Source organism: Corvus moneduloides, chromosome 15, assembly GCF_009650955.1.
Source record: "Corvus moneduloides isolate bCorMon1 chromosome 15, bCorMon1.pri, whole genome shotgun sequence".
NCBI lineage: Eukaryota > Metazoa > Chordata > Aves > Passeriformes > Corvidae > Corvus > Corvus moneduloides.
This window is the reverse complement of record NC_045490.1, coordinates 7,889,746-7,915,927: the sequence shown is the minus strand read 5'-3', so window position 1 is coordinate 7,915,927 and position 26,182 is coordinate 7,889,746. Positions and strand designations below refer to the sequence as shown.

The 26,182-nt window shown below is 46.3% G+C and overlaps 1 protein-coding gene across 6 annotated transcripts in view; it reads right to left on the bottom strand.

The window, feature by feature from the left end:
- Window positions 1-26,182, bottom strand: part of COL23A1 (collagen type XXIII alpha 1 chain) — a 188,619-nt gene that overhangs the window by 160,311 nt on the left and 2,126 nt on the right. For all 6 annotated transcript variants that reach the window (XR_004243198.1, XR_004243199.1, XR_004243200.1 and 3 more), the window contains exon 2: window positions 24,230-24,299. Coding sequence is in view for 3 of the 6 variants with exons in the window: in XM_032124947.1 (XP_031980838.1) it covers window positions 24,230-24,299 (70 nt within the window). In the remaining 3 variants the exon portion in view is untranslated. The remainder of the gene's footprint in view (window positions 1-24,229; window positions 24,300-26,182) is intronic.

Genomic DNA, 26,182 nt, shown 5'->3' with positions numbered 1-26,182 from the left:
GAGTGGGAGAATTTTGAGATTCATATTCACTGATGATCCATGTTCAAACATGTTTTTGCAAGGCAGGCTAACCCAACTCAGGCATCACATTTCTGGTGTAGATGATGATCTTGGGTTTCAGAGCAGCCAAATTCACATCACTTGTCAGGGCCATCAAAAAACCCCTGAAGAATAACCACACAAATCAAAGTCAAATACTTTTGACAAAGAACAGATTTTTAGGTTTTAATCTAAATAAAAATCTGATCTTTCCATTCACATGGATACCTGCTAATTGCACTGCCAAAAAAAGCTACCAACCTGTTAATGAGCAGCCAACTACACATATTAGAAATAAAGTCTTCCTATTTTCTAAGTTAGCAGTTCCTAAAACAAACCACAGAGATAACTGCACAAAAAACCCCAAAAAACAAACCTGGCCAGAGGTTATGAAAAAAGAAGCTAATTCTGTATCATGTTGGTTTTTCTATGTATAACTCAATTAGCATGGAAACCTGTATAAAACCATATCCTGATGTTTGTTGGCTGCAAGAGCATAAAATCACTTATGTAGATCCCAAGCTGCTCTGGCCAGCAGAACTGTCTTGTCATTTATTTCCCAAGTGCATGGCATTCTGGCACAGCACAGGTTAGGGGGTTCTAAGACATCTGATTTACTTCAAGGGTATCCTGACAAGTCAACCTAGCATGAAAACACATCCACGTTTCACAAAGGTCATTCTAAAGCAACATCTGCTATTGATTCCGTCTGAAAAGTCACAACTAATCACCATAAACAGTTACTTAAACAATCTGCTCTTCAGTAAAAATTACTCAAAAGTAGTCCCTTTTCAGGCATAAAATAATTTTGTTATTCATCTCTTAACTACAGAAATATAGGGAGAAAAAGGACTTCGGCTAGAGAATGATACTGGTCCCATCAATACAATCAGGGCAAAGTCCCTCAAGTAGATCCATCACTTAACACTTGAAAAATTTCAGTTCAGGTGAGCAAGTTCAAGGCATAGGAGGTTGTGATGGTGAGACTTCTCCACCTCCTTTTCGAATTCACCCAGGGAGAAGGAGCGATTTGAAGGCTGGATAAGCCACTTGCTTTTCAAATTTGCGATAGCCAACCGCTGCAGGACTGAAGGAACATTTATTCACCACTGTGAAACCTTCTTGGTGATCAAAGCTGCTTTCATGCATTTCAAACAACCCCACCTGCTTTGCAGCTGAATGTGTGAAACCTCCTAAAGGGACTCCGGGAGCGGGGTGTTAACCTCCTGGCAGGAGTTCTGCCGTGCTGAGCGGCTTTTAAGTCGCACCCGCAGGTCCTCGGCAGCGCCGTGCTCTGCCACTGCCCACACGTGTGCACGGACAGGCAGATGCACGTCCGGCCGTGGGGTGCAGCCCCACATCAGCATCCCTTTCATCACGAAATTCAGGGCTCTGTTCTGTCCCAACAGGTAAAGGTCCTGCATTGTCACCCATTTCATTTCCAAATTCCCTCTCTAGTTCGGCACTTCCTAAGGAGAAGGAACAGGGGGCTGGGGAAATAAGAGCTGTGATAATGTGAACAGGGATGTTTTCAGGCTGAAATTATTGTGGCCATTTAGAGTCTTCCAAACAACCCCAAACCTTTTTTCAAGCTGATTTTCCTCATGGTTAAGCAACCGACACACACATTAATTAAAGCACTCATTTAACTCAGGTCAGAATTACTTGAAGGTCTTCTGGTGCTCAGAGGAAAGAGAAAACTGGAAACCTTCCTAAGCAGAGGAATTATTCAGTCACTGGATTTCTCACTACCTGTTGCTTCCTGGGGATAACTGCTCACAGAGAGTCTGAGACTTGCACATCTTGGCTCATTTCTGCAGTCCCCATAGCAGGCCAGGTGACTGCTTTTTCCTTCAGCCTCGGTGGCTCAGGAGATGGTTGTATGCACAAAGATCCTAATTTAGCAAACTCCTCCTGGCCCATAGACCTTGCCATGCCCTCCCAAAGCCCAGCATGCACACCGCTCACCCAGGGCTCTGGCCTTGAGTATGCAGGTATTTAAGAACGTTGGATCTCCTCCACCCCAGTTACAAATACCAATACATATCAGTTGCTAAAACAGTCCAGTCTGAAATATTTTGGACTATACACCTGGATGCCTGCCCATTGCATTTGCAGGGCATTACACAAGAAAGAAAGGAGGGCAGTTTAGAAGCAAGGCCTACTTGCTGAGTTTAACTTGCTACTGAAATACACTTCTTATGCACCGATCCAGGTGTGGATTCTCTCCCATTTTTGAAACAGCCTGACTCAAGCAGCACTCTCTCAAAAGGGAAAATCATGTATTTCTTATTTTTTAATATGATAATGGACATATATATGCTCACACACGTGCATTATGCATTATACACACCCCACCCAAAGGCAATTCCATGCAAGGAGTTGTGAGAGGAAGTAACTATATCTCAAAGACAGAGAAATTAATCCAGGCTAAGAAGTGCTGTAACAGGGAAGGTATTTACAGCACAAATGCTCATGGTATCTACAAACATCAGTGTTAAAACTCAGTCTGGCACAATTGTTTATGTCCAAATGCACAATAAACAATTGGTTTTACAAATTTTAGGTATGTGAAAACACATTAATATGTCTGCCAGAAAGATTCCAGGGACAGCCATAAACACTGTGGACATGATAAACTCAATTAGTTCAGTAAACAAGTCACTGATATATTCGCTTAGGAAATGTTCAGTGGCACGTTATCACGTTTTGGGTCACATATCCTCCATTAACCAACAGATGTTTTTGCATGTAAAGATTCACACCCTCCTCTTTAACCCCACAGCTACCCGGAATTCCTCTGCAGCAAATCCCATGCTCTCGGGACAACTTAATAATTAAGCCTGTGGAGCAGAGACAGCCCAGAGCCAGCTCAGTAAGCTGAACTTCACAGGAACATTCATTTAAATTGTTATTTCCAATCCCTGCTCCCAGCAGGGCTCCTGCCTTTGGCTCTCCACCACAGGCATCAGCTGCCCCTCAGGCTGCTGGGGCTCCTGGCTGAGGGTGAGCAGCCACTGCTGCTGTGCCCACAGCCCCATGAGCCAGGGTATTATTCAGCTCCACTTAAGTTGCTGAACTGGGGGAAAGACCCCATCATGCCCAACTCTACTGTCTGGTCTGGATTTTTCCAAGAGTTACACTCCAGGCACTGCTGCCACATGGAAGATGCACCACAATTTGCTATTGCTGCTTTCAATAATCACAATAAAACTGTGAGAGCATAAAACTTAGATAAATATACCCTAATTCTGCCAGGTTTTAAAGTCACCTCAGTGAATTTAATAATCTTTTTAATTTTAAAAAGCAACACTGCTGACGAATTTCTCAGCAGCACATCCTCTCTGGAGACCAGAGCAGCAGCTGCACAAGAGGCTTTGAGAGGTTTCTTGTGCTGGTGGTGCAGGAGGTTGGGCATCCCGTCTCCAGTGAAACAGAATCCACATGAACAGAGCCAAAGTACACACTCTCCAAGCCACAAGTCAGTGCCAATATAAAAATCCCTCCTTTTTTGTAAACACCAGAATGAAATTTTATTAGGCCTAAACTACCTGTGTGAAATCCAACCACCAGGAAGCAGAATTTAATCCCCTCTTCCCAGCAAGTGTAATAGTTGATGTTTTCCTTGGCAGTCAGGTCTGTTTCAGAAACACATTAGGAAAACCACAGCTGGACAGAGGTGAAAAGGTGCATTTTCAGTGCAGATTCTCTGCAGCAAGGATGAAGTATGTTTTATCAAAATGGAAAAACTTAGGCCATTTTCTGCTTTTCAAGGAATTAAAAGCTTGATACAACAGCAATTTTAGATGTAATCATCCAGGAATCATTATGTTGATTCACAAGTAGCCTTGGAAATTCAGACCTGGGAAGGCAAAGGTTCTCCTGCTCCCAAAACATGGGTCCCTCATACAGGCACCACCACAGACTGACACTCAGTGCATCTCAGATGCCCAAATCCTGACTTAGCGGAGGATGACTCACCAAGTTAATTAATTCTAACGAAAGCAAGAATGCATCTTCCCAGCCGAAGTCAACATTAAATTCAGTTCAAAGTATTCTAGCACTTCCCCATTCGGGGTGGTGCTTTCTGAGGACGTTTGTGCCCCTTCCCACAGCCACACACCTTCAGCCCAATGAAAAAGGGAAATTGTGCCCATTGGGGAAAATGTATCCAAACTGGTAAAGAAATCACTTCTTCCCTGAAAAAAATAAACCCACACAATCCAGCATAGGCAGACATGAAGTTGTAAGAGTCTCACAGCAAGGGAGATGGGTTTGTGCACACACAGCCAGAGCCCAATGTCACCCAGGGCAGTTTCAGAGCTGATTTTTTTTTTTTTTTTTTGGTCTTGCTCAAGGCATACAATGAATATAACAACAATTAAAAAAAAAAGAACAGAAATATTTTTACTCCCTGGTTTAGACACTGGCTGCTAAAATGCATGCTTGTCTCAGTTCAGGGCATGGAAAGTTTGATTTTAACAGGAATTAATCTGTTTACCACAGACTGTATTAATTAGAGTTTATTGCAGAACTGTATTCTGTGCTAGAAAAACACCACCACACATTTATCAAATTTTAACCATGATTATTGTGTTTTATTGTTTCATAAACTTTCAAAATGTCATGTCATGATCTATTTCATCTCAGACTTTCCTTTCCATCTAGAAACCATTACATATGCTCCAAGGAGAAGCCAACCCAGCTGCACATGTATGTGCTGCAGGATCCTGTTTGCAATGAAAATTATCTGCAATTGATTCTCATGGAGACTAATCTTCACAGGCATTCTGTGAAGCCAGAGCTAAATAACAAACAGTGTTTGTAAAAACCATACGTTTTCCTGCAGGCAAAAAGAAAAAAAAATAAAGGGTAGGGGAAATACAATTAGTGTACTAACAGCAATTCCAAGCTAATGAAATTCTGAGACATCAGCAAAGCTCCAGAGATGCCTTGCTGTAATTTCAGATGTTGGAACTTTGTGGAAGAGCCCAGCAGCCACAAAAAACCCACCAAATTTTAGAAAAATATTTTACTGGCATCAAAGGCAAACCACATGGTATAGAGCAGAGACAGACAAGCCAAAGGGCACTGCTGGTGCTTCTGCCTCCATAAATAGTGCTGCTGGTCCAAGTGCAGCCCCCTGAAAGGGATGTGATGAGCTCCAGTGTGCCAGAACAACAGTGGAGAACCATCATGAGCAGGCTGGCCATGCCACTGGAGATCTGATGGCTCAGATTTATCCCCGTTGTCTCTTCCCTGCTACAACAGCCCTGTACTCCCAGCAGTGTTTCTTTGCTTCAGTAATTGAGCCCTCACGAGCTCCAGACCCCCTCACCTACAGCAGTGGCCACGTGTGCACCAATCCTCCCTCCCAGTTTATTCCAGCATTCACATTCTCACGTGGGAATTTAATTTACAGCCCCTCTGTGCTCACCCATCCCTCTTCTGCAAACTCAATTAATTCATCAGTTCAAACTCTGTGTGATAAGGGGAAGATGTCTGGGTGAAGTTTGGATCCTCTTTGAGCCCAGTTGCAAGGGTTCCATGTTCTCTATCTGTCTGTAATGGTTTTCCACTGGGACAGGGGAGATATTTGGACAACAAAGGCTCAGTCTGTGGATGCCTACAATTCCCCCAGGAGCCACTGAACTGATTTGACCCAGCACTTCAAAGACATCACACTCCAGGCAAAGTCTTGCTGGGTTCAGCCCAACACAAGCTTCCCCTCAGGAGACAGGGAAGGCCATCCCCACGCTCCTGTAATCACAACTGAGCTGATATTAATGAGCACTTTGGGGGGTGGAGGCAGGCTCTGCTTTTACCCCAGCACCCAGGAGGGGGTACAAGAGGAGCAAAGGGACAGGGCTGACCTCCCATGAGCAGAGGAAGGCTGGGAGATGCAGGTTATGGGTGCTGGGCTGACACAGCTGCTTCCACCAGTACCACAGCCCTCCCCTGCTCTGCACACCAAGTCATTGACCACTGACCCCAAAGATGTCACAGATCAGCCAATATGTGGCTGTCAGATGTGACCATCTGCCCCCTCCATCCCACCAGTCTTCAATGCCAAAAGGATCCAGCACAGAAACTGGCAAAACCAATCCATGCATTGCATTAAAACTCCATTTTCATCTCCCAAAGCAGAGGCCTCTGGCAGGGGAGGGCCTCACCATGCACACACAGGGTCAGGACACTGCTTTAAGGGAAGAAGCAGCTGCAGGAGCTCCCTCCACCTCCCCAGACATGCTCCAGACACAAGAAGAGGAGCTCTGGAGCTGTACTGGCCCCTCTCAAGGAGCTTGTCCATTACAGCAGACAGACTCAAAAGAATCCCCAATCCCTACATAATTGATTTTATGCATATTCTGTAGATTTTATGAATATTTCCTATCTTTCCTGGCAGCAGAGTGGATACAACAGGAATCAGGTCCAGTATTACTTGCTAAACAGATAGAAAAAGTCTGTCCCCTGCAAGAAAGACTAAAATTCAAAGCAGCAGTGCTAAACCCTTGACATCTAGGCCAGAACTGAGCACCAACGACTGGATCTCTGCCTCCCTCTGATCTTACAAAAACCAATCAAATGTCAAAAACTTCCTATTTCCTCAGCACCAAATACACAACTTCACGTTCAAGAAGTGCCTTCATCACATCGCCTTCACATCATCACTTGAAATACTTTTATTCTGCTCTTTATAAAGCCTGGAGAAGTCAATACTACCTGATAAATTCTGAAACAATAGGGTTTACAAGTGCAAGAAACAATTTTTTTCTCCCTTTTCAACTCTTCTAGTTGAAGCAGTTTGCTGGGATTTCTGCCAGGACCTGGTGGAAAGCTTTCACATCTGCGCTGTACAATTAAAATGTCAAAGCTGGAGATTATTTAGAGTATTAAGAATAAATCTAAAGACGAGCCACACATTTTTAAGAGCCATGTTTTGCTGAATTATGTCAAGACTATCTCCTTGTTCAGTGTGAGCCAGTATTTCATGTACTGTTACGATCACCAGGATCTAGCCAGTTTTTAATCTCTTTTAGCAACTTTGCCCCCTTCCCACCCCAGATTTCTTCTTCTGCCCCATCTGCAGCAACACCTCGAGCATCCCTCAGCACAACACACAGTGCCACCAAATCTGCCACCAGCACACACCTTTGGCTTTGCTGGGTGAGAAATTTGGATTCAGGAGGTGAACACCTGCAAAAATTCTGGTGTCTGAGTGTCTGATGTGAGCTGAAGAACTGCATCTATGTTATTCACTCTTGGATCACTGGGACTGTGTTTCTTGAACTCCCACTAACAATTTTAGATCAGAGCTATTGCCATGCAAAAGAAACAAGTTCAGCTGTTCAGTGCAGCAGGTTCCCACCCACGTTTTGCAGATCGGCACTGGAGCCTGCAGACTTGCACAAGGATGCTGACAGCATCAGAATAATGCACTCAGAGCCAAAGAAAGTGAATACTCATGAGTGTGGAATTGGGGGAGGGGGCTGTTTCATGGGTAGTACATTTGGGTTTTTTAAAATAAACAAATCAGTCAAAGGGACACCTTAGATCCCAGCAGGCTCACAGTTTCCACAGGCTCTTCTATGAGCTACAGAGGAGGTGCAATGTTAGGTCACACCAGCAGCACCTCTGCTCCAGTGATGTGACTCAGTGACCTTCAAGGCCAGAAAAACCCAGAGCACAAGAGCAGGCTGGGCTCCCACAGGACCATTGTTCATTTTGGGTGTGCTTGTACGAAGCAGGAGTAGGGCAGTGATGAACTCAAGCTCAAGAAAAGTTTCCTTATGTCAGTGCAATCAATTTATTTCCTCCTGAAAAGCAAATCATTGCCGTCTCCACACTAGAAGGGACACAGCAGACGCCCTCCAGCCTCCCACAAGGGCAACCAGTGACAGCCAGCACCACTGCAGCTTCTTAAAGAGGATTCACAGGCTGCCTTGTCTTTGTCTCTGTGGGCACCACCTTCCGAGCTCTCCAGCACACATTGCTGTAGTTAAAAAAAATGAAATCATTTAAGGAGTACACAAATTTCTTACTGATGGGACTCGTTCAATCCAATCCTGTATCTCGTTTTCCAGGTACTTTGCCTCAGGCTGAGTAAATAATCACAAGTTTCATTCAGCCTCAGTGGAGGCCAAATTTGGACAGCAGCATCCTTACCAAGAACTCGAACTAATGGCTTTGCTATTTGATAATGTGAACCAGAGTAAGGAGGAAATAATTTTGGCAGAACTGAAACTGAAAGGTCAATCTATTTAAGGAGTGGTACCACAACACTACAGAATCTACAGTTAAACCACCTGCAGGAAATAAGATCATCTTCTGGATAACCTGTTTGCAACATTGGGCAAATCAATGCATACACAAGCCTAGTAAAAATATCTGTGTCCTAACAAAAATCTTTCGATCATAATAAAGAAAAAAGAAATCTGGTAACAATAACCAAAATAATACTGACCAACAAAAACTAGAACTGACTGCAACCCAGGGATTTAAAGTTACATTCCTTTTAAGAGCTACCTTAAAATCACAACTGTCTTGTTGCATACAGCAGAGAGACCAGGGATTCACTCGCAGTGTAGGGTAAGTGTAAGCAAGCAGGGGCTGCACTGAAGCTTGTGGGAGGAGGATGGGCTTGATGACTAAATCAAGGTCCTTAAGTAACCTGCTGCAAAATTATGTATTCCTGTCTAATTTAATTGTTAAGGCTCTCTCCTGCTCTTTTGAGAGAGGATGCAAGAAAGGGCAGCAGAGCATTCAGCAAGAGAGGATGAGATAAAAGAGAGGCAGGAGCTGAGAGGAGCAAGTTCCCTTTCATGCACAGATAGGCTGTTTGTGATGTTTGAATTACAGCTACATCAGTTATCTTTCCCCAAAAATCGTGTCTAACCCAATGTGAAAGACATTGATGATGGTGATTTGTCTCCTTCTGTTTTTAATTATTCATATGCAAATCATTTTGGGAGGGGGGAAGACCATGAAGGAAATGACATGTCAAGATATATAAACTGGTAAGGAAGACAAGCAAACCAAGGAGGGCTCCTCCAAGAATATCTGCAAACAAATTAAGTCAGTTTGCTATTCCAAATTTCAGATGAATTATTCACAGATGAGAGCTGGAGAACTGCACGTGAACAGAAATTAGAGACTTAAATAATAACACATTAGTGATGTTCACATGCTAGGCTGATCCCTAAGAAAAAAGCAGACAGTGGGTCACGTTAATCACTGATGTGTTTTTACCTGGCTGAGCTGAAAAGAACAAGTTGTGGCTGCAGCTCTCCATCTGATCAGAGCTGTGTGTGATGCTTGGCACTGGAAAGCATCAGTTCAGTCCCATTTCATACCACTTCAGCTCTAAACAGCAATTTAGTGTTGCTTAAAAAAACTTTTTAAGAAGGAAAACAAAGCCAAACCAAACCAGAAAACAACAACAAAAACCCCCTCAAACATCAAGTAAAGTTTCACTCTCTTAAAACTGCCAGGAAGGACCCTTCCCCTACAACAGTCCCACAGAGGTGTTCCAAACACAGACCTCCCATTTCCCCTCTCTGGAAATGACAGCCTCGATTAGGACTTGGCTGCACAAACCCGACGAAGCAAAACAAAAACATTTCACAGCCCACAGCATTCCTGGCTCCCCATCAAAATGCTGGCAGCCAGGAGAGGGAAATCAAACCCTCTGGTCCTGGGCTAAGCCTCTGTCCCTTCATCTTCCAGCTTTTACACTTCAGGCTATCAGATAAGGACAAATTGCCTGTAACAGGCATTATTACTCAGCATCCCAGGTGCTATCAGGGATGTCCTAATTTGAGTGGAAACAGCTTCAGCAAGTGGCCTTGATGAGAGGGGATCCCCCTCTGCCTCCCAGCTGAAGGTCCTATCTCAGCTGGCCCCAATCCCCAAGCTGTTGGTGACTCCTTGGCAAGGGCACAGCCCCAAGCAGCAGAGATGAATGGCTCAAACCCGGGGCCCTATTTCACATCAAGCCAGGCTATTGCTAAATTCTACCAAGCACTAAGGTCTAAAAGCAGAATTTGGCACCAACCCTACAAAAGCTGGGGCCCATCAGCAGTGACCTCAGCATCCCCCAGCCCCACCAAAAGCCACCAGCTCATGCTTCTCGGAGCAGCAGAACCACCAGCAGTGATGTTCTTGCCAGAACAGGGCAAGATACCTCTTCAAATCAGGGCTTGCTTGGAGGAATTTTGGGGTTCCTCTCTCTTTGCATTCTGTAACACCTACCCAAGAATATGTTTCCTTCATCCATAAAGGTCTGCCTCCACCCTGCCCCAATACAGGCATTCCACAAAAATAAAAAAACAAACACACACCACAGGGAAAAAAGTGCTAAAGACAATAGTGCAGTCACAGAATTGGGCTGGAAAGACTCCTACAGGCAGAAGCCAATTAGTGTCATCTCTAACCTTCCCCCACTGCCTGCTGGATCTTTTCATCTCCAGGAGTCACCTTTTCAGGATTACATCCCGGTATGTCACCTGCCATTCTCACACAACACCATGCTGGTGTCTGACCAGGGCCAGCAACCAGGTTCAGCCCCTTCTCCCCACCAAGCCTCAATTGCACTGGAATAGCTGCACAGCCTGTACATAAAAGCAGTACTTTGTACAAAAAAAAAAAAAAAAAAAAAAAAAAAAGCACTAAAAACAACAGCCAGAAAGATGAGAACCCCTCAGAAGCATCCTGTGGTTTAACATCTTGAAGCTAGGCCATTTCACCCTTCTGCACAGGATTTCTCCTTAAGTTGCACGTTTGTTTGACATTCCCCACGTTCACCAGTTACAGCACAGTCAAGCAGACATCCAGTTCCAGGGCAGATAAGTTAAAACCAACTTCAAAATAACACACTTGTACCTGTGGTCAGACAAAAAGCCCCACTAGAGCATTATACCACCTCCTACAACAAAGGCTGCACAGAGAGTTCTGCTACAGCCCCACATCTCCAACAACAAAATCGTAAAGGACTTCTCAAGAGGGCAGCCAGGCTTCCTCAGCAGCCACCCCCACACAGGCCTTACACGAGCTCTCCCTCACACACGTGCATAAATATACACACACCTCTGCATGTCTGCTTCACTCTAGTACATCTTAATCCCTGCCCTGCAGCTCAAAAGGCAAGGGGATGCTGATATTTTCAAGTCACCTGCACATAACTCTCATCCCCAGGCTGACCAGCAATCCCAGCTCACACCAGAATAGACACACACTTCCAAATTGTCTCTTTGCTGCAGCTTACAGAGAACTGAGAAAGAGTGAAGGGCACAAGACTCACCTCAGCCACAGAGAGCACAGAGCTGTATCCTACCGGCCTGGAGCCCCATTCTTGCTACTAAGACACTCCACAAGGGCTCAGCGAAAAACTGCAGCCCAGTCCCTGACCCAGGCTTTATTGAAGGGGAGGAGCCCCGCAGACACACCTGTGGTGAGTGGTGCACCAGGAGCAGCAGCTGAGCCCAGTTAGCGGGAAGGCACCTGGCAGCCCTGATTCTGCCCAGGCTGTGTCTGTAAGGACAGAGAGCACGAACCAAGCAGTGCTCCCCTCAGCAGGAAGAGATGAACAGCCCCATTGCCTTTTCTGTTCCCCTCCCTAAGATACTCAGAACAGGGAGAGATGTTCCTGGTATCCTTCCTGGCTCCTCAGGCAGCAGGGCAGAGGCCAGTTTTGGGGTCATTCCTGGCGGCAGAGGGGATGTGGCTGAGGGAAGGATCTGCCAATACAGGTTCATTGTTATGGTTTCTGCCTCTCAGAGATGCAGTGCCATGAACAACCTCCCTCAGGGAACTCACCAAAGAAGAGTTTTTGTAGAATTACAGAATGGTTTGGGCTGGAAGGGACCTTAAAACTCATCTCACTCCTGCCATGGGCAGGGACACCTTCCACTATCCCAGGTGGCTCCAAGCCCTGTCCAACCTGGCCTTGAACACTTCCAGGGATGGGGCAGCCACAGCCTCTCTGGGCAACCTGTGCCAGGGCCTCAGCACTCTCTGAGATGAGCTGTCACATCTTAAGTGACACAACTTCAATGTGTGTGTTCCCTCTGCCTTCAATGCACAGTTTTATACCCAGGGAAAAGGGAACATTTTCAGCATTTGGTGGCAAAGGCCACACTCCTCAGGGCATCAGTGCAAGGTTTGACATCGCCAGTTTGTTACGGTGTCTCTGCACAGGGGAATTCCTGCCAGCAGTGAATTCACTCTGTCTAGGGGCTGGAATTCAGGGTAGTAATGGAATATAGACACACAGCAGTAGAACAGCTGTAAGGGACCCCCAGATACAGCAGGCAAAACTTCTAAAAAGAGGTATTAAATCAATTTTAAAGCAATACAGTTCAACAGACTGTTGGGTTCAAGCAACACATAATTACCATCTTAAACCAAACCAGGATGAAGCCATCTAATTTCACCCATTCCCACCAGTGGAATCCCCTGGGTGTGAGCTCTCTGCACTGAGCCACCAGTCAGCACCAGTCTGAAGCAAAGAGGAGCTAAAACGTGCAATCAGCAAAGCCCAGAATAAACCCCAGTAAAAGAGAGTGGGCATTTAGTTACTAGGAGAAGGAATGTGTTTGTCACTTGCTGGTGTTGATTGCATTTTGCTTTGCCACTTAACAAGCACTAAATATAAATATATATGGGATTATATAGGGGAAGGGATATATATACACATACCCATGTGAATATATATAGAAAGAGAGACACAGAGAGAGAGAGAGATGTATTTCTATAAAACTCCTTCTTCCTTATAAACACTACCATAGGGGTGAAGAGGAAGAGGATGTTCCCAGGGAGGGGGTTGGAAATGTCCACTGACCTAATAGGGTGGGAGGGATGGAGAAGGGTGCTTCCAACTTCAGACTCCCTTGTTAATTTAAAAAGTGGGGTTTTGAGTTTTCTTTTCTTGCTAAATCCCAAGTCCTCACTTTAACAAAACACAGCCTCCCCTCCTCTGCTGTTTTTCTGTTTTGTTTTGTTTGTGTGTGTGTGTAAAAGCAGCCAAGCCTGGCTTTTATCAAAGGCCTGAATGTGTCTTTGTGTCTCTATAACCAAAGGGAACCAAACCAGGGGGGTGGCTGTGCTGCTGTTCCTCCACACAGTGCAGACCTCGTGTGTGTGATCATCTCCAGCACCGGGGCACGGCCGAGCACCGGGGATGCTGTGAGGCACCGATGCACTCTGACCTCATGTCTGTGTGAAGAAATAGTTTCAAGACTGGGAACCTTGTCACCATGAAAAGCAGAGCTCCTTAAAGTCTGGCTAAAGTCGCATAAAAGCAACCCTCAAGGAGCTCAAATATAGTGCTTTTACCAAAAGTAAAGTCAACTGGTCTGCATAAGCTCCCAAGTGGAGTTGAACAGCACTTCTTGGGGAATTTAACCATATCTTTGGAACTAAAATAAAACACTTTTATACAGTCCTGATCTACAAAATGGATAGATTAAAAAAAAAAAAAAAAAAGAAAGAAAGAGAAAATGCAACAGAAAAGAAAAGCATGTGCAGCTTCTGGCCAGGTTCAGACCATCACTGTCTTCCCCTCACACTCCCTGCCCAGGATGAGGGATGTGGCAGACCCACACACAGTGCTCACCCCAGTAATGAGGTGCACAGGCTGGACAAGCTGTGGTTTAGGATGCAAAGTTTAGGAGAAAAATTGAAAGAAGCAAATGAACATGAGAAGTCCCTGCATGCACGGCACAGATGAGCAGTATTGCCCACACCAACAGTAGCCAATCCTCTGGCAACAGCGTGCTCCCCATCTAATCCACCTCCAACAAATAACCAGCAGCCTTCAGGCAAGCTAACAGCAGCTGCCAGTAGCCAAAAAGCCAGGATTTCTTCTAAGAAATGGGAACATACATTCCCAATTCCCTATCAGGGCCCATTTTTGCCATCAGCCATGCCCTCGAGTCCCTCTGGGATGGCGTGTTAGTCTCTTGACAGGGTTTCTGCGCAACACGGTTGAACATATTTAAATGTTTGCACAATAGGGCCCCAGAAGCATCATTATTTGGTGGTAGTTACTGCCAAGGCTTCCCAAAATATGAAGCAGATCATATCAATACCAACTGTTCTCATCCTCCAGACAGATCTGCTGGGGAAAAAGAAAAAAAAGAAAAAGAAAAATCTGTTCAACATCTCCTCCAAGTTCTTCAATCTCTCTGAGCAGTGAAGCAGCACAAACCTGCTCAATCCTCCTGCACAGAGTGCACCGGAATAGCGCGAACGGGGACAGCTCAGAAACAGCACAAAATGGGGAGAAAACACAGACAAACTCGAGCCAGAAACATTTCCAGATGTACTGCACTGACAGATCTCATCTCTACCAGTATTTTTTTAGAAGTCTGACCACAAAAACACAGATGGTCGGGAAGATCATCGAACCTATTTAGTTTTTCTTTGTGAATACTTCTCTCTCCATCATGTCACACTTGCTGGGAAGCCACCCAAGAGCCTGGGACATGAAGGATAAAATTGTTATGTGGTGCACAGAATTTAATAGGTCCACCCGGGGGCAAATGGCCTCTGTCTGTTGCTTGCACAGCCAACATCCACAGTTGTGCCACTGATAGCCAGAAGCAAAGGAAGAAACGTGGGATTTCTTGCAATGTACAGGAACCATCACACATGGGCTGGAGCCAAGTCCACCGCTGGAGTTGTCTTGACATAAATGGTCCCAGTAAACTTGCACTGAACGGAACTTTCAGATGAACAAAGTCCCAAAGTCAGTGGCTCTTGCCATACTGTTGCTCAGGTGGGTTAAAAAGTAATTTGTGTCACACAGCCAGCCCCAGGTAAAGACTGGCTTTTCTTGGCCTACATGCCTTGCCATGACTGCAATCATTGTGAAAAAATAACCCATCAAGGGCAACCCCCATTCCGCAGAAGCCAAGTTCTCCTAATGCCTTCAATATGTAATTACATAAATAGACCCAATTTAAAAGTGAGCCAGAAACATGAACAGCTTCAAACGCAACCAACGTAGCCCCACATCCCTACCCCAACCAAGATTCTGTACGGCATACAAGATGAATGTGAGGTCTTTCACAAACACATCCCCAACTCAAATTAGTAGAAAAAAAATGTGGATTCCTGCCACCAAATCAGCATTCAAGGCAGTGATGGGCTCTCCAGAGCCCCCTTCTGTCAGTCCTCTGGCTACGCTCAATTCCTCCTGCACATGCAGCTTTTTCTCCCTCTTGCCCCACATGGTCACATTTTAAAAAGCAAACAAGCACGTGCTGGGGGGGACAGGGGGACACTGGGGACCTGTCGTTCCCTGCATTTCCAGCAGCTCCGTGCCCTGCTCCTACACAAGGCCGTGAGCTCGCTCCATCTGCCGCAGGGATGAAACCCAAGACACACATTGTGCTGCACAGGCTGCCAGAGCCCGGTGTTCGGGGGCATCTTGGCACCAGCACCTCTTCTGCCACATGATAAAACAGAGACTGATGGTGACAACAAAGAACAGGTGGAGGCTTAATTAGGTCATTAACCACGTGAGTGCATCCTGTAAAGTGGCATTAACCCCAGTGCTCATACACACCAGACCACGCTGGGGTGGGACAGCACAGCCTGCAGAGACCATCACCTCCCCCTGGGCCAGATGCTGGGTGGGATTACCCTGGAATCATGTTGGGAAGTGACGAGAATTGTTGCCTCCTGGGTCTGATGTAGAAAAGCAGAAAGAAATCCAGCCTTTTTACAGTCTAGTTTATCGTGGCAGGACAGGTGCAGCGAAGAGAGATGAGCAACTGAATCTGTCTCCTCCTGCTGCTCCTCCTTGCAGTGTGTCACCACGAGGACCTGTCACTCACACTGGTGTACCTTGTGCCAGGGTGTGGTAAGTTCATTTGATGGTTCCTGCACACCCAGCACCAACTCCAGCCAGGTACAGCCACTGCATTCATCCCTGCCACCCCACTCAGCGCTCCCAGGCCAAGGGCCCCCAGGGACACCACTGCAGCCATGCTGTTTGCAGACTCCTCACAACCATGGGCGGACAAACCTGTGGCCAAATTCTTCGCACTGGCTGCTTTTAAAATAGCTGTTCAGTGATTTTCTACAACCAGCTTGGCTTCATGAGAAACGAGGTGCAGGAGCACTCCATCACACAGTGTGAGAACTGCCTCTCCCTTAGCACATGGGGGACAAACCTGCTGGTGTCACACCACCTTCCCTTGGAGCAAGGTCTGGGTGCTCTGAGTATCAGACTTGATAAATAATTTCACTGCTGATCCAGACAGACAACTACTGCAATAAAAGTAACAGACAAAAGTTTCCTGATCTTTCTCTGCTTTTACATCTGAAATAACACCTGGAGTCTTAAATATGATCCCAGCTGGCATGATGAGTGCTGGGCTTGTGTTGGTTTGGGTGGTAGTGGAAGGGTAAGCAATCCACGCCTGTGGCTGGTATTTGGATTCACACCCTCATCTCTGTAATCCAGGCAAGCCAGGCTTCTCACTGAACAACTGTTGCAACATAATTACTTGGTTAAAAACCTGTTATGACTCTTAGCTATGGCCAACTATGGGTATCGCTCTCCAGTTCACCTTCCTCCCTCCCATGAAAATGTGGTGGTCAAAGCAGGAGCAAATTTGCAATGCAAAGGCACCACTGCTCAGGGGCTGGAGCTCAGAACACTTTCCTTTAGGCAAACTCTATTTAACAAGTGTTGAAAGGGACTGTCTTTCCCAGAAATCTGTAAAATAACCAAAAAAAGCTATTGATAGCTTTTCTCATGTTTTGACCCCAGCTGGCAACTAAGTACCACTCAGCCATTCCCTGTTCCAGCCTTTACTGGAGCGTCAGGAGTGATGGAGTTATATTTGGATCCTTTAAAGGGCACTACACCTACTGTCCCTGCAGCCCTACAGAGTCAAACAAATGATCGTGTCTTAGAGCAACAAAACAGGAGCAAACAAACAGCACCGGGTGAAAAGCAGTGTTTCTAGTCATGGAAATCAGGAGATAACACCAGGTTTACAGATAGCCTAGGATTTCTCAAATGGGAAGCCGTGGCAAGAAGCTGGGGGGGCAGATGGAGCTATTTGTCCAGCCTTTGTCTGGGCTGGCACTCCCAGCAAGAGGCCAGAGGGAAGGTTAATTAATGGTACCTGTTGGTAAATGACGTGGCACCCACCCAGTGCAGCCAGAGCAGATTAAAAACAGATATATGGCCTCTCTGCTCGGGTTTAGTTTTGGTTGCTGTCACCTACACGCTCCCAGCCTCAGGCACAGGTGATGGGGCTTCCTGTGCAGAGTGTATTTGTGCAGTGCAAGTCAGGAAATGTCAGTCTGGAGCTTCTTGTACCAGAGAAATAAGGTGGCTCTTGCTTCAGGAGTACATCAGTGGTAGCTCACTGTCCCAAAATCATTTCTGTGCTAAAACCTGCTTCTATCAACACTGCATGACTGATAAGCTCAACCTAAAGCCTGCTGGGGTGAGACACATTCCCACCCTGTTACACACAGGGTGGACAGGAGACAACAGCACTACTGGCTCGATGAGGTACATGGAGGTCCAGTAGATACCATGCCAGCACTGTCTATTTTCAATAATCAGCTCTGCACAGCCAAGTCACTGCTCACTTGGGTGGTGTTGATCCATCATTTGAACAAGAAAGAGGAGGAAAACAACTGGAAAGTCACGGGAACTTCCCAGGTGAGTCAGTCCATGAGTACTCAACCAACCTGCTCCAGAGACTCCTCTCTGAAAAGGCAGCACTGAACGGCTTGGCAGCAAAAAATATCTGTGCCTGGATAAATGACTTCATATGTCGAGACAAAGATAAAGTTACACAGAGCCTCTTGCAGAGGACATGGTCATCAGGTTTATTTTTGTAGTTCTCATTACACTCAAAATAACTTTGGCAGACTTAGAAAAAATAAATTTTCAAAGCCTTCTCTTATTGATGTCACCAGTTTTAATTAATTTTTGCTGAAGTGGTCTAAAGGCAAATGCTGCTGGGATGGGCTGTTTCCTGGTGTACTGCTACAGGCCTCCGTGTTCAAATGCTGGGGCTGCACCAAACACCACCAGGATGAATCCTGCCTCAGCCTCACTGGAAGATGCCTCCAGCCCATTTCCCTGTGACAGTGGTTTTGAGGCCAGACTGCCTTTTAGCTCATGCTCTGCCTCTGTGTCAGAGGCGCTGGCAGCTCTGGGAATAACACTGGTACCGTGCTATTTCCTGCCTCAGAAAGTCCTGACCACATCCAGCATTTAAAGTCACCTCAGTAGGACGTTAAATGTCACTGCTGGCTGACACAGCAGCTGATCTGGGAGGGTGTGGAACAGAGGACGTGCCCTCCTTCACACGCCAGCACAGGGGGGAACTCTGGGAGCAGTCCCCAAATTCCCAGATTCAAACCTCCCCTTTGCTGCACACCTGGCTGTCGCCTCCTGCTCCCATCACCACTACCACGAGCTCCTCAGCAGGAGTGCAGAGCATGCCAAAATCATGAGCAGAGCCCCCTGACACTCTCCTTACACACCTGGCTGCTGCCACCACTCCAGCAGCTCCCTCTGGACACACAGCAATCCACAGGACCACCAGAAAAATCATTCCTCTTTCCAGGGGGATTTTGGGCTCCTCCCCCGTGGCTGGCTGGCACCCTGCAGTGCACAACACGTGGCTGGGAGGAGATGCCAAACCAAGCAAGACTCTTCCATTTATTTCCATCTATTGCAACCACTCAAGAAAGCAACCCCTGACCTAAAGGTTTCAGTCAACAAAGAATCCTGAAGCCAGAGCTTCGAGGTCCCAAGGACGAGGTGGGGCCCCATCACTCTGCGGCAGCTGCTTTCCAGCACCTTCCAGTAAGGTGATGGAGGGTGTCTGTGCCCATCCCAGGTAGCTCCTGGGAGAAGGAACTGGCAGCTCCTACACATGTGGTGTGCAGACACAGCTCCAGATGTCCTTGGGGCCTTCCACAAACATCCAAAAGGGACTGGGGAATGGTCGCCAGGAAGGAGCTGATGGAAGGTAGCCAGCAGTCATTTCTAGGCTCAAAGAGCATTTTTCCAAAAGTTGCTAAGGTCTGCAGATTGGCTTTTTGAAGGGGTAAGATTTGAAAACACGTGAAACAGAAAGTAAGTGCCTGCATTTAAATGGCACCATTTGTTCAAAGTCCTTCCCAGCCAGTTGTTCTTCGTTATTTAGATGCTTGGCTTCTGGCTCATTTTTAAAATCCTGGCACAGCCTTTTCTGTGCAGGAGAGAATTCTGATTGCATTTGTAAGTTTAGTGAAAAAAATCCTGTTTACACTAATCCATAATTCCAACGTCCCAGCCTCCCGCGGGCAAAGGCAGATGGAGAAAGCAAACCCTGCTGAAGGGAAGTGACTGGCAGGGCATGGAGAACTGAGGCAAAGGGGGATTCAGAAGGCATTTTAAAATCTGAAGATTTTGTAAAGCTCCTTGTCTCACTCTAAATCACAGAAATTACAGAAAAATACTGAGTTTTCATGACTTCAGTAGGCAGAAAAGGGTATCTTGAGGTGAGTGTAAGGAATACCTCAGAGGTTTAAGCTCAGTAGACGCAAAGCAACTCAGAAAAGCAGAGATCACTGTTAATTAAAAAAAAAAAAAAAAAACAAAACTTGTTTATATTTGGTATTTTTCAGTATCTGTTGAACTACCCTGAGGGACTCAAAAATGTGCCACTTCGGCCCAGATCCTGAAGAGGCAATAACAGAGCTGCTATCACGGGACAGCACAAAACAAAGAGCCAGCATTAGCAGAGCTGGGTGCATCCCATTTGGCCTCCTGGAAAACATCTGCCGTTTGTCAGGACTACAAAGCCAGCAGAGCCCTCTCCCCCTTGATCTCCAGCAATTAGGGAAATTCTGTTGTGCTAATTACCTGGGGAGACAATACGGGGAGAAGGCTGATAGCATAGCGAGTGACACTTGAAGGCAGTGTTTACAACCAGTAAAAATCAGGCAGCTATTTCAAGTCACTGGAAACCACAAAAAGTGCTGCACCAACCTTCCAGGGCAAGCTGGAGAATGCTGATCCCCGGGTATAAAGGTAGGGTAAATATTAAAATAATAATAATTTAAAAAATTTAAATTATATAAATAATCTAAGCAAGAGAACCTCTGGAGCTGCCGAGTCTTCAGAGGTGGGGAGGGTTTGAAATGCTCGGCTTCCCCGAGTACACATGGTTTGAATTGCCAAGAAATGGAGCAATCCGTCGTCCTGCCGGCTGCAGCACCACTGTGCTCCTGCTGCTGCCAAGCCATTATTGGGAAATATTTGTCACATATTAGCTGGAACATCAGATTACTACACTGAACATTTAATGCTGTTTTGTAATATATCCATACGTTCAAAAGCATGTGACACCGTCCCAGCGTGAATTCAAGATGAGAACAGGGATATGCATCACCCAGTGGCCAGGAAATTCAGAGTTAAGGCTACAGAGGTACTGTCAAATAAAAAGGCACATGGAAACACAATGCATGCGTTGAAATACGCAGTGCAAGAGCAGCCAACAGAGCTGGAGCTCTGTTTCACACCCTCAGTCCACAATTCAGCAAGGACCAGCTGCTGGGCAAGGCACGCTCTGTGGACTGGGGCTGGTTTAAGCCTATTTTTACTGGATTTAAGGAAACATTTGCTCTCAGGCTCTAGCATGGTGCATCCAGCACCTTGAGCTCTCAAGGAACCTGTTCTCACAGAGCTTGAAGACTTTTGGCACGGCAAATACCACCTTTAACAAGCGCCTTTTGCACCTGAGGTTTTAAAAGACTGTTAAAAAGTGAGTGGGCAAAATAAAAAATAATCCTTAAAAAGCATGTATATGAGAAGGCAGCCAGATCCCACACGACTGTTAAACAAATTGTTCACCAGTGTGAAGTTTTAGTCTTGCCTTCAACCCACCTCCCAGTGCTCATCAGCTGAAGGCTGTCCCAAATGCCACATACACTAGTGTTCCTGCACCTGCTGCGTTTCATCCTGCAGCAAAGGCTTTGTAAGGATCCCACAGAGAAGGAGACTGAGCACAGTGGATGAGGGGCCTCTCTGTAAAGTATTACAGGCCTGGCTTAGGGAATGACAATAATACAAGTATTAAGCTGCTGTTTCCCTGCGAGACAACATATGGGGATAGCCTGTCCAGGCCCTGCCCGGCGCCCGCAGCATCCAACCACTGCTGCCCCATCCCAAATAGCTGAGGGGACTCAAAGGCCATGCTCGTCCCCAGAGTGGGGTCACCAGCCTGTCACAGCGTTCCCGAGCCTGACCCACACTCAGTCCAGCTGCCTCAACCCCCCTGAAGAATGCTCTCCTCTCCCTCAGCCACAAAAATGCCCAAACCACAAAGGACTCAAAGTGACACAAAGTTCTTGTCATCATCCCCTGCATCGCCTTGGTTGAATGAAGAAAGCAAACCAAGTCAACTCAAAGCAGCACACAGATGCTCAGAGCAACTGCAGAGGCAACTTCTTGCAGCATGCTTAGCATTAGAGACAGAAAAGTTACTTTTTAAGCTTTTAAAAATATATTCTTTAAATTATCTTTTTTTTTCAAGGTCGGGTTGGATGGGGCTCTGAGAAACCTGATCTAGCTGGAGATGTCCCTGCTTACTGCAGGGCAGTTGGACTAGAGGATTTTAAAGGATTCCTTCTGTGGTATCTCCTGACGATCGCGATCTCGCCGTGGCCCTGGCGAAACGGCCGGGCCCCCTCTGCCGGCCACCGGCCCCAAGCCGGCCCCGCCGCCGCGGAAAGCCCCGAGGGTCCCATTCTAGAAGCCAACCCAGCTGTGCCCTGCAGCCAAATAGGTGACTTCCTGCAGAGCACAAAGCACAAAATGGGTCAGTTTGGGTTGGGGCTTTTTTGGGAGGGAAGGGTGTTTGGGTTTTTTTTGTGTTTTACAAGCAGCGATTTAGGATTTCGCTGTAGTCAGAATAACTTGACCCTCATTTAACTTTTAAGCGGATCGTAGTCATCTTGTTCCAAACTGCTTTGAATGTGTAGCAAGTCAATTGTATCAAAACAGTGCCCTAAAAACAACCCCTACCCCCTCAAATCCAAACAAACACCAAACTGACTCACTTCTAGGAAAAATCAGGGCTTGTTTAAGACAAGCTCAGCTGGCAGGGCCAGCTCTGAGCATGTGTTTGCTCCTGCCACGGGTGGGTCTGCAGGGCAGCCAGTCCCATTTTCCCAAGGAGGCACCGAGGGAGGGACCACCCTGGCATGACAATGCAGAGAGCATCCTCATCCTCGGCCCTCCAGCGGCTCTCCAGCTTGCTTTAAATCCAATTGTAAGAAGGAATTCTTAAGCTTAGAAGGGTTATTGGCAAAGCCCCCCCAGCCCAGGTATTCAGAATACCCACCAGCTGCCCATGGGAAGCAGGAGAGGGGCTGGCAGCCTCTTCCCATCCCCTACACAAGGAAATTTTTAGTGGGGCTGCTTTTTCAGTGCAGAGGCAAATTGAAGCTGAGCCGTTGTTTTGCAACCTGGCATAGCTCAGCAGCATATGCCAGTGAGGGCCACAAGCTCTCAGATGTTTCCAGACCAAGCTCTTTAACTACAGAGCAGAAGGTAATTCAGCCTTTTTCAGGAGAACGAGCTAAAAAATGAAACACATCTAAAGATGTCTTTGATTTGCTCCAAAACAGCCGAAAGGCTTCAGGACAGTCCAGCAGCACATCCTCACCATAGCACAGTGCTCAGCTCCCTGCAGTGGTGGCCAGGAGCAGCCACCTATGGGACATTTCCTACCCACCAGGAAATCACTTCTCCTTCCCTGGGCTCACCAATTACTTTGACATTCGTTACTAATGATTGTAGTGAGAATTTCATCAGCACGTGGGAAAACCTTCCCCTTCCTCTCTTCCCCCCATCTCCCAAACACAGCAACCAGCAAACCCAGTGACCTGGAACAGAATTGGGACTTTCCTGGACAAAAGAAGCCTCTTCAATCCCAATTGCTTTCCGCAGAGGAAAGGAAAAGCCTCTTGATCACTTAAGCACACCAATAGCACCCTGTTTACCCAGACCAGAGAAAGATGCAGCCCCAGAATCCTGTGAGGTCGGTGGACTTGTTGGGTCTGGGCATCATAAGAGAGAAATCTGATTTGACCACCTTGCAAAGAGCTGAAAATAAGCAGTATTTGTTTCTCAGCTGGTGGGTTTTGTTACCAGGCAGTGAGGCACACAGGGAGCCTTCCGCTGGAAAAGCAGCAAGTATATTTAGGAGCATCATTAGTGAAATGTTTCTGAGATTAAACATAATCTTATGGCGAAAAAAAGTCCATTTTTTTTTTCATCCTGTGAGTATGGACTAACACTGTGTGTTTTGGTAGGATTCATATCCAGGGTGGCAGGAAAAATCGACCCTGCCCCTTTGCCTATTCTGCCGTCCCCATGTAGCATTTATGGTTTGTTTATTTTCTTTAAAACTAGAATGGAACACTGCTGCTTGGAAGTCCTTGTAACACGCCTGTGAATCGTCCGGCATCAAAGTACTGCACATCTTTCACCCATCTTTCGCTACTTTTGAGGAAAGAAAACAAGAAAAGAAAGGCTCAAAGTGCCCCAGCTCAAAGTCACTCGCACCATTCAGTGTGACAGCAGAGCACTTCACAGAGCATTTCCATAAACGAGGTTCCTTTACAAACTAATCTGAGCTGTTTATTGTTTCCAAGGAGCATGCACTTCCACAGCAGAACAGGAAGTTTTGACAGTTTTAGAAGTTCATTAAACTCTGGGAGGAAATTTAAACAATCGGTGACAGCTTTCCTACAGCAAAAGAAGTCGCTGCCCTCCGAAAAGGCAGAGAGGCTGCAGCTTTTAATTATCACACTTGCATTAAACCCCAGTGATTTTGTTACTACTTCTAAATTGTTTTGGCCCAACACCCAGGGCTCACAACCCAGTCAAGTTCTTCAGTCTTTTATTCTTATAGCCAAACATTGCTTTTGTCCAAACCTCAAACTCCTTGATCTGTGAATAGGCCAAAGCAAGGCACTGAGAGAAGCTGACAGTCTCAAGCACAACAGAGTGCTTCAGCTTGGGAAAAAACACTTCTTAGCACATTTTCCTTGATAAAAAGGAACATAAAATACAGGAGGGGAGGAGCTCAGTGGCGTGGGTGCAGCGAGCAGGCGGCCCCTGTGGCGCTGGCTGTGCTGGTACCTTGGCACCTACCTGGGGGGCACACGCAGTCTGACGGGGCCTCTCGCGCCGTCCGCAGCTTCGCAAGTCCGTCACCAAGTTTCTGTTCGGAGAGGGAAAGAAAACAGCCCTTTAGAGAGTACATTATACCTAAACACGGACCGTGCACGCATGCCAACATCCAAACCATCCAGCTTCCTTCCAGGGAGAGGTAATGGTTTCATCCTGTGGTGTTCAGCCTCCTCGGATAATACCCCATGCTATAGTAGCACATAAATATTAAACATTTCTGAGCACGTGGCAGCCTACAGCCCTCACATGGAGCAGGCAGACACTCCCCCTGCACATCTCAAAGTCCCTTGAGAGCCAAGCTTCATTGGCAGGATTCATCCTGTGCTCCTTCACAAGCCCCACGTTCAGATGTGACCTGATTTGGTTGATTTTGTGCTTAAAATTCATGCTCTGTGGAGTATTAGAGGTTTCTTTAAGAGAGGCATGAAGTGAGGGACAGTCAAGACTGGAGTGCTCACCCACCCTCAGGCCTACGCCAAGCCCAGTGTTTCCATCTCCAAAGTGAAAAACTCACCAATGGGACAACTAGAAGAGATAAAAATTCACAAAACTAGAGCAGTGTCTACGTGGCATATTGCAGGCAGATGTGAGCACACTCTGCCTGCTCCCTAACCCAACGAGACTGTTCGTGCCTGCATTTAGGACACTGCCAAGCCCAAGTTAATGAGCCTGATGACAGGTACATTACATTAGCTCAGGCATAGTCCCTGCCTGGGATAGCCCAGCAAGGGTGGGAACAGCTCATCTTCACCACAATCTTCACTCTCTCAGTCCTCCAGGAATGCCCTGTTCTACCTAAAGTACTTGCCAAAAGACAAACCAGTAATCTGATAACTGGAGTCCCTACATTTCAAAGAGACAAAATTCAAAGTACTTATTCAGTCTAGGGTGTTAAGACCTGACATTATACAGCTGATGACCCAGTCCCTGTTCAAATATTTGAACACTGTGGACTATTCAGGAATTAGGCTACCTGTGAATTAGGTTATTTTCTTTTTATTCTGAGGATTAAACAGTTTTTATCTGTTGTTGAAATTCTATGCCTCTTCTATCTGCTTGGATGTGACACTAAGGGGTCCTGAAAATATCAACATGGTTTCATAGCACCTGACAAAGAAGTTGTGCTGAGGGAAGTACAAATACCAGAACAATCCAGCTGCCTTCTGCAAAACATATACTTTCCTTGAGAAAATGTGGCAAAGAAACATCTAAGGAGATTTTTCTGACAGCCACCTGCAGTCTAAATGTTACAGAGTTGCTCAAGTTTCATCTGTTTACTTTTAATGTAATTTGGACGATGAAGATGCTCGAGGAAATGAAAATAAGCTCTCCCACATTTTTAGTTCAGCAGGCATCAGTGGGAACAGCAGAGATCTGAATCCTGGAGCAAGTCCTCTGTTCTCCCATTGAATTGTTCTTGTCATGAAACTGATTAATCTGGACACTGCGGACAATAAATCCTTTGTGAACAAAACGGTCCAGCTTTGTTTACAACAACTGGATGTTTCTATAATCCTCCCGTTAATATTTTCCCTCCAGTGTGAAAACTACACACTTGGAGTTGGGGCTTTTGACACAGAGCAAGTGGAGATGCTGCCATGTCTGGATTGTGCTGTTGGCAATGTTTCAGAGGGCATCAAAGCAGGAGCCTACAGCACGTCCCACTAATGGGACAAGCCAAGGGAAGGGCAAGGTCCTGCCACAGTCAAATCAGCAATTTCTCCAGAGTTACACGGATGCCTGTCATAGAGCCAGAAACGAAATCCTAGCTGTCCAAATTGGCTTCCATTACCTTAGTTACACACTTACCCTTCCTTTATTATTTCCTATCCTCTTTTACTTGCCAAACATTTAAACAGTACTAAAAGGAACTGAGCCAGTGTGTTGGTGCTGTGTTTGCTGCTCTCTGTACAC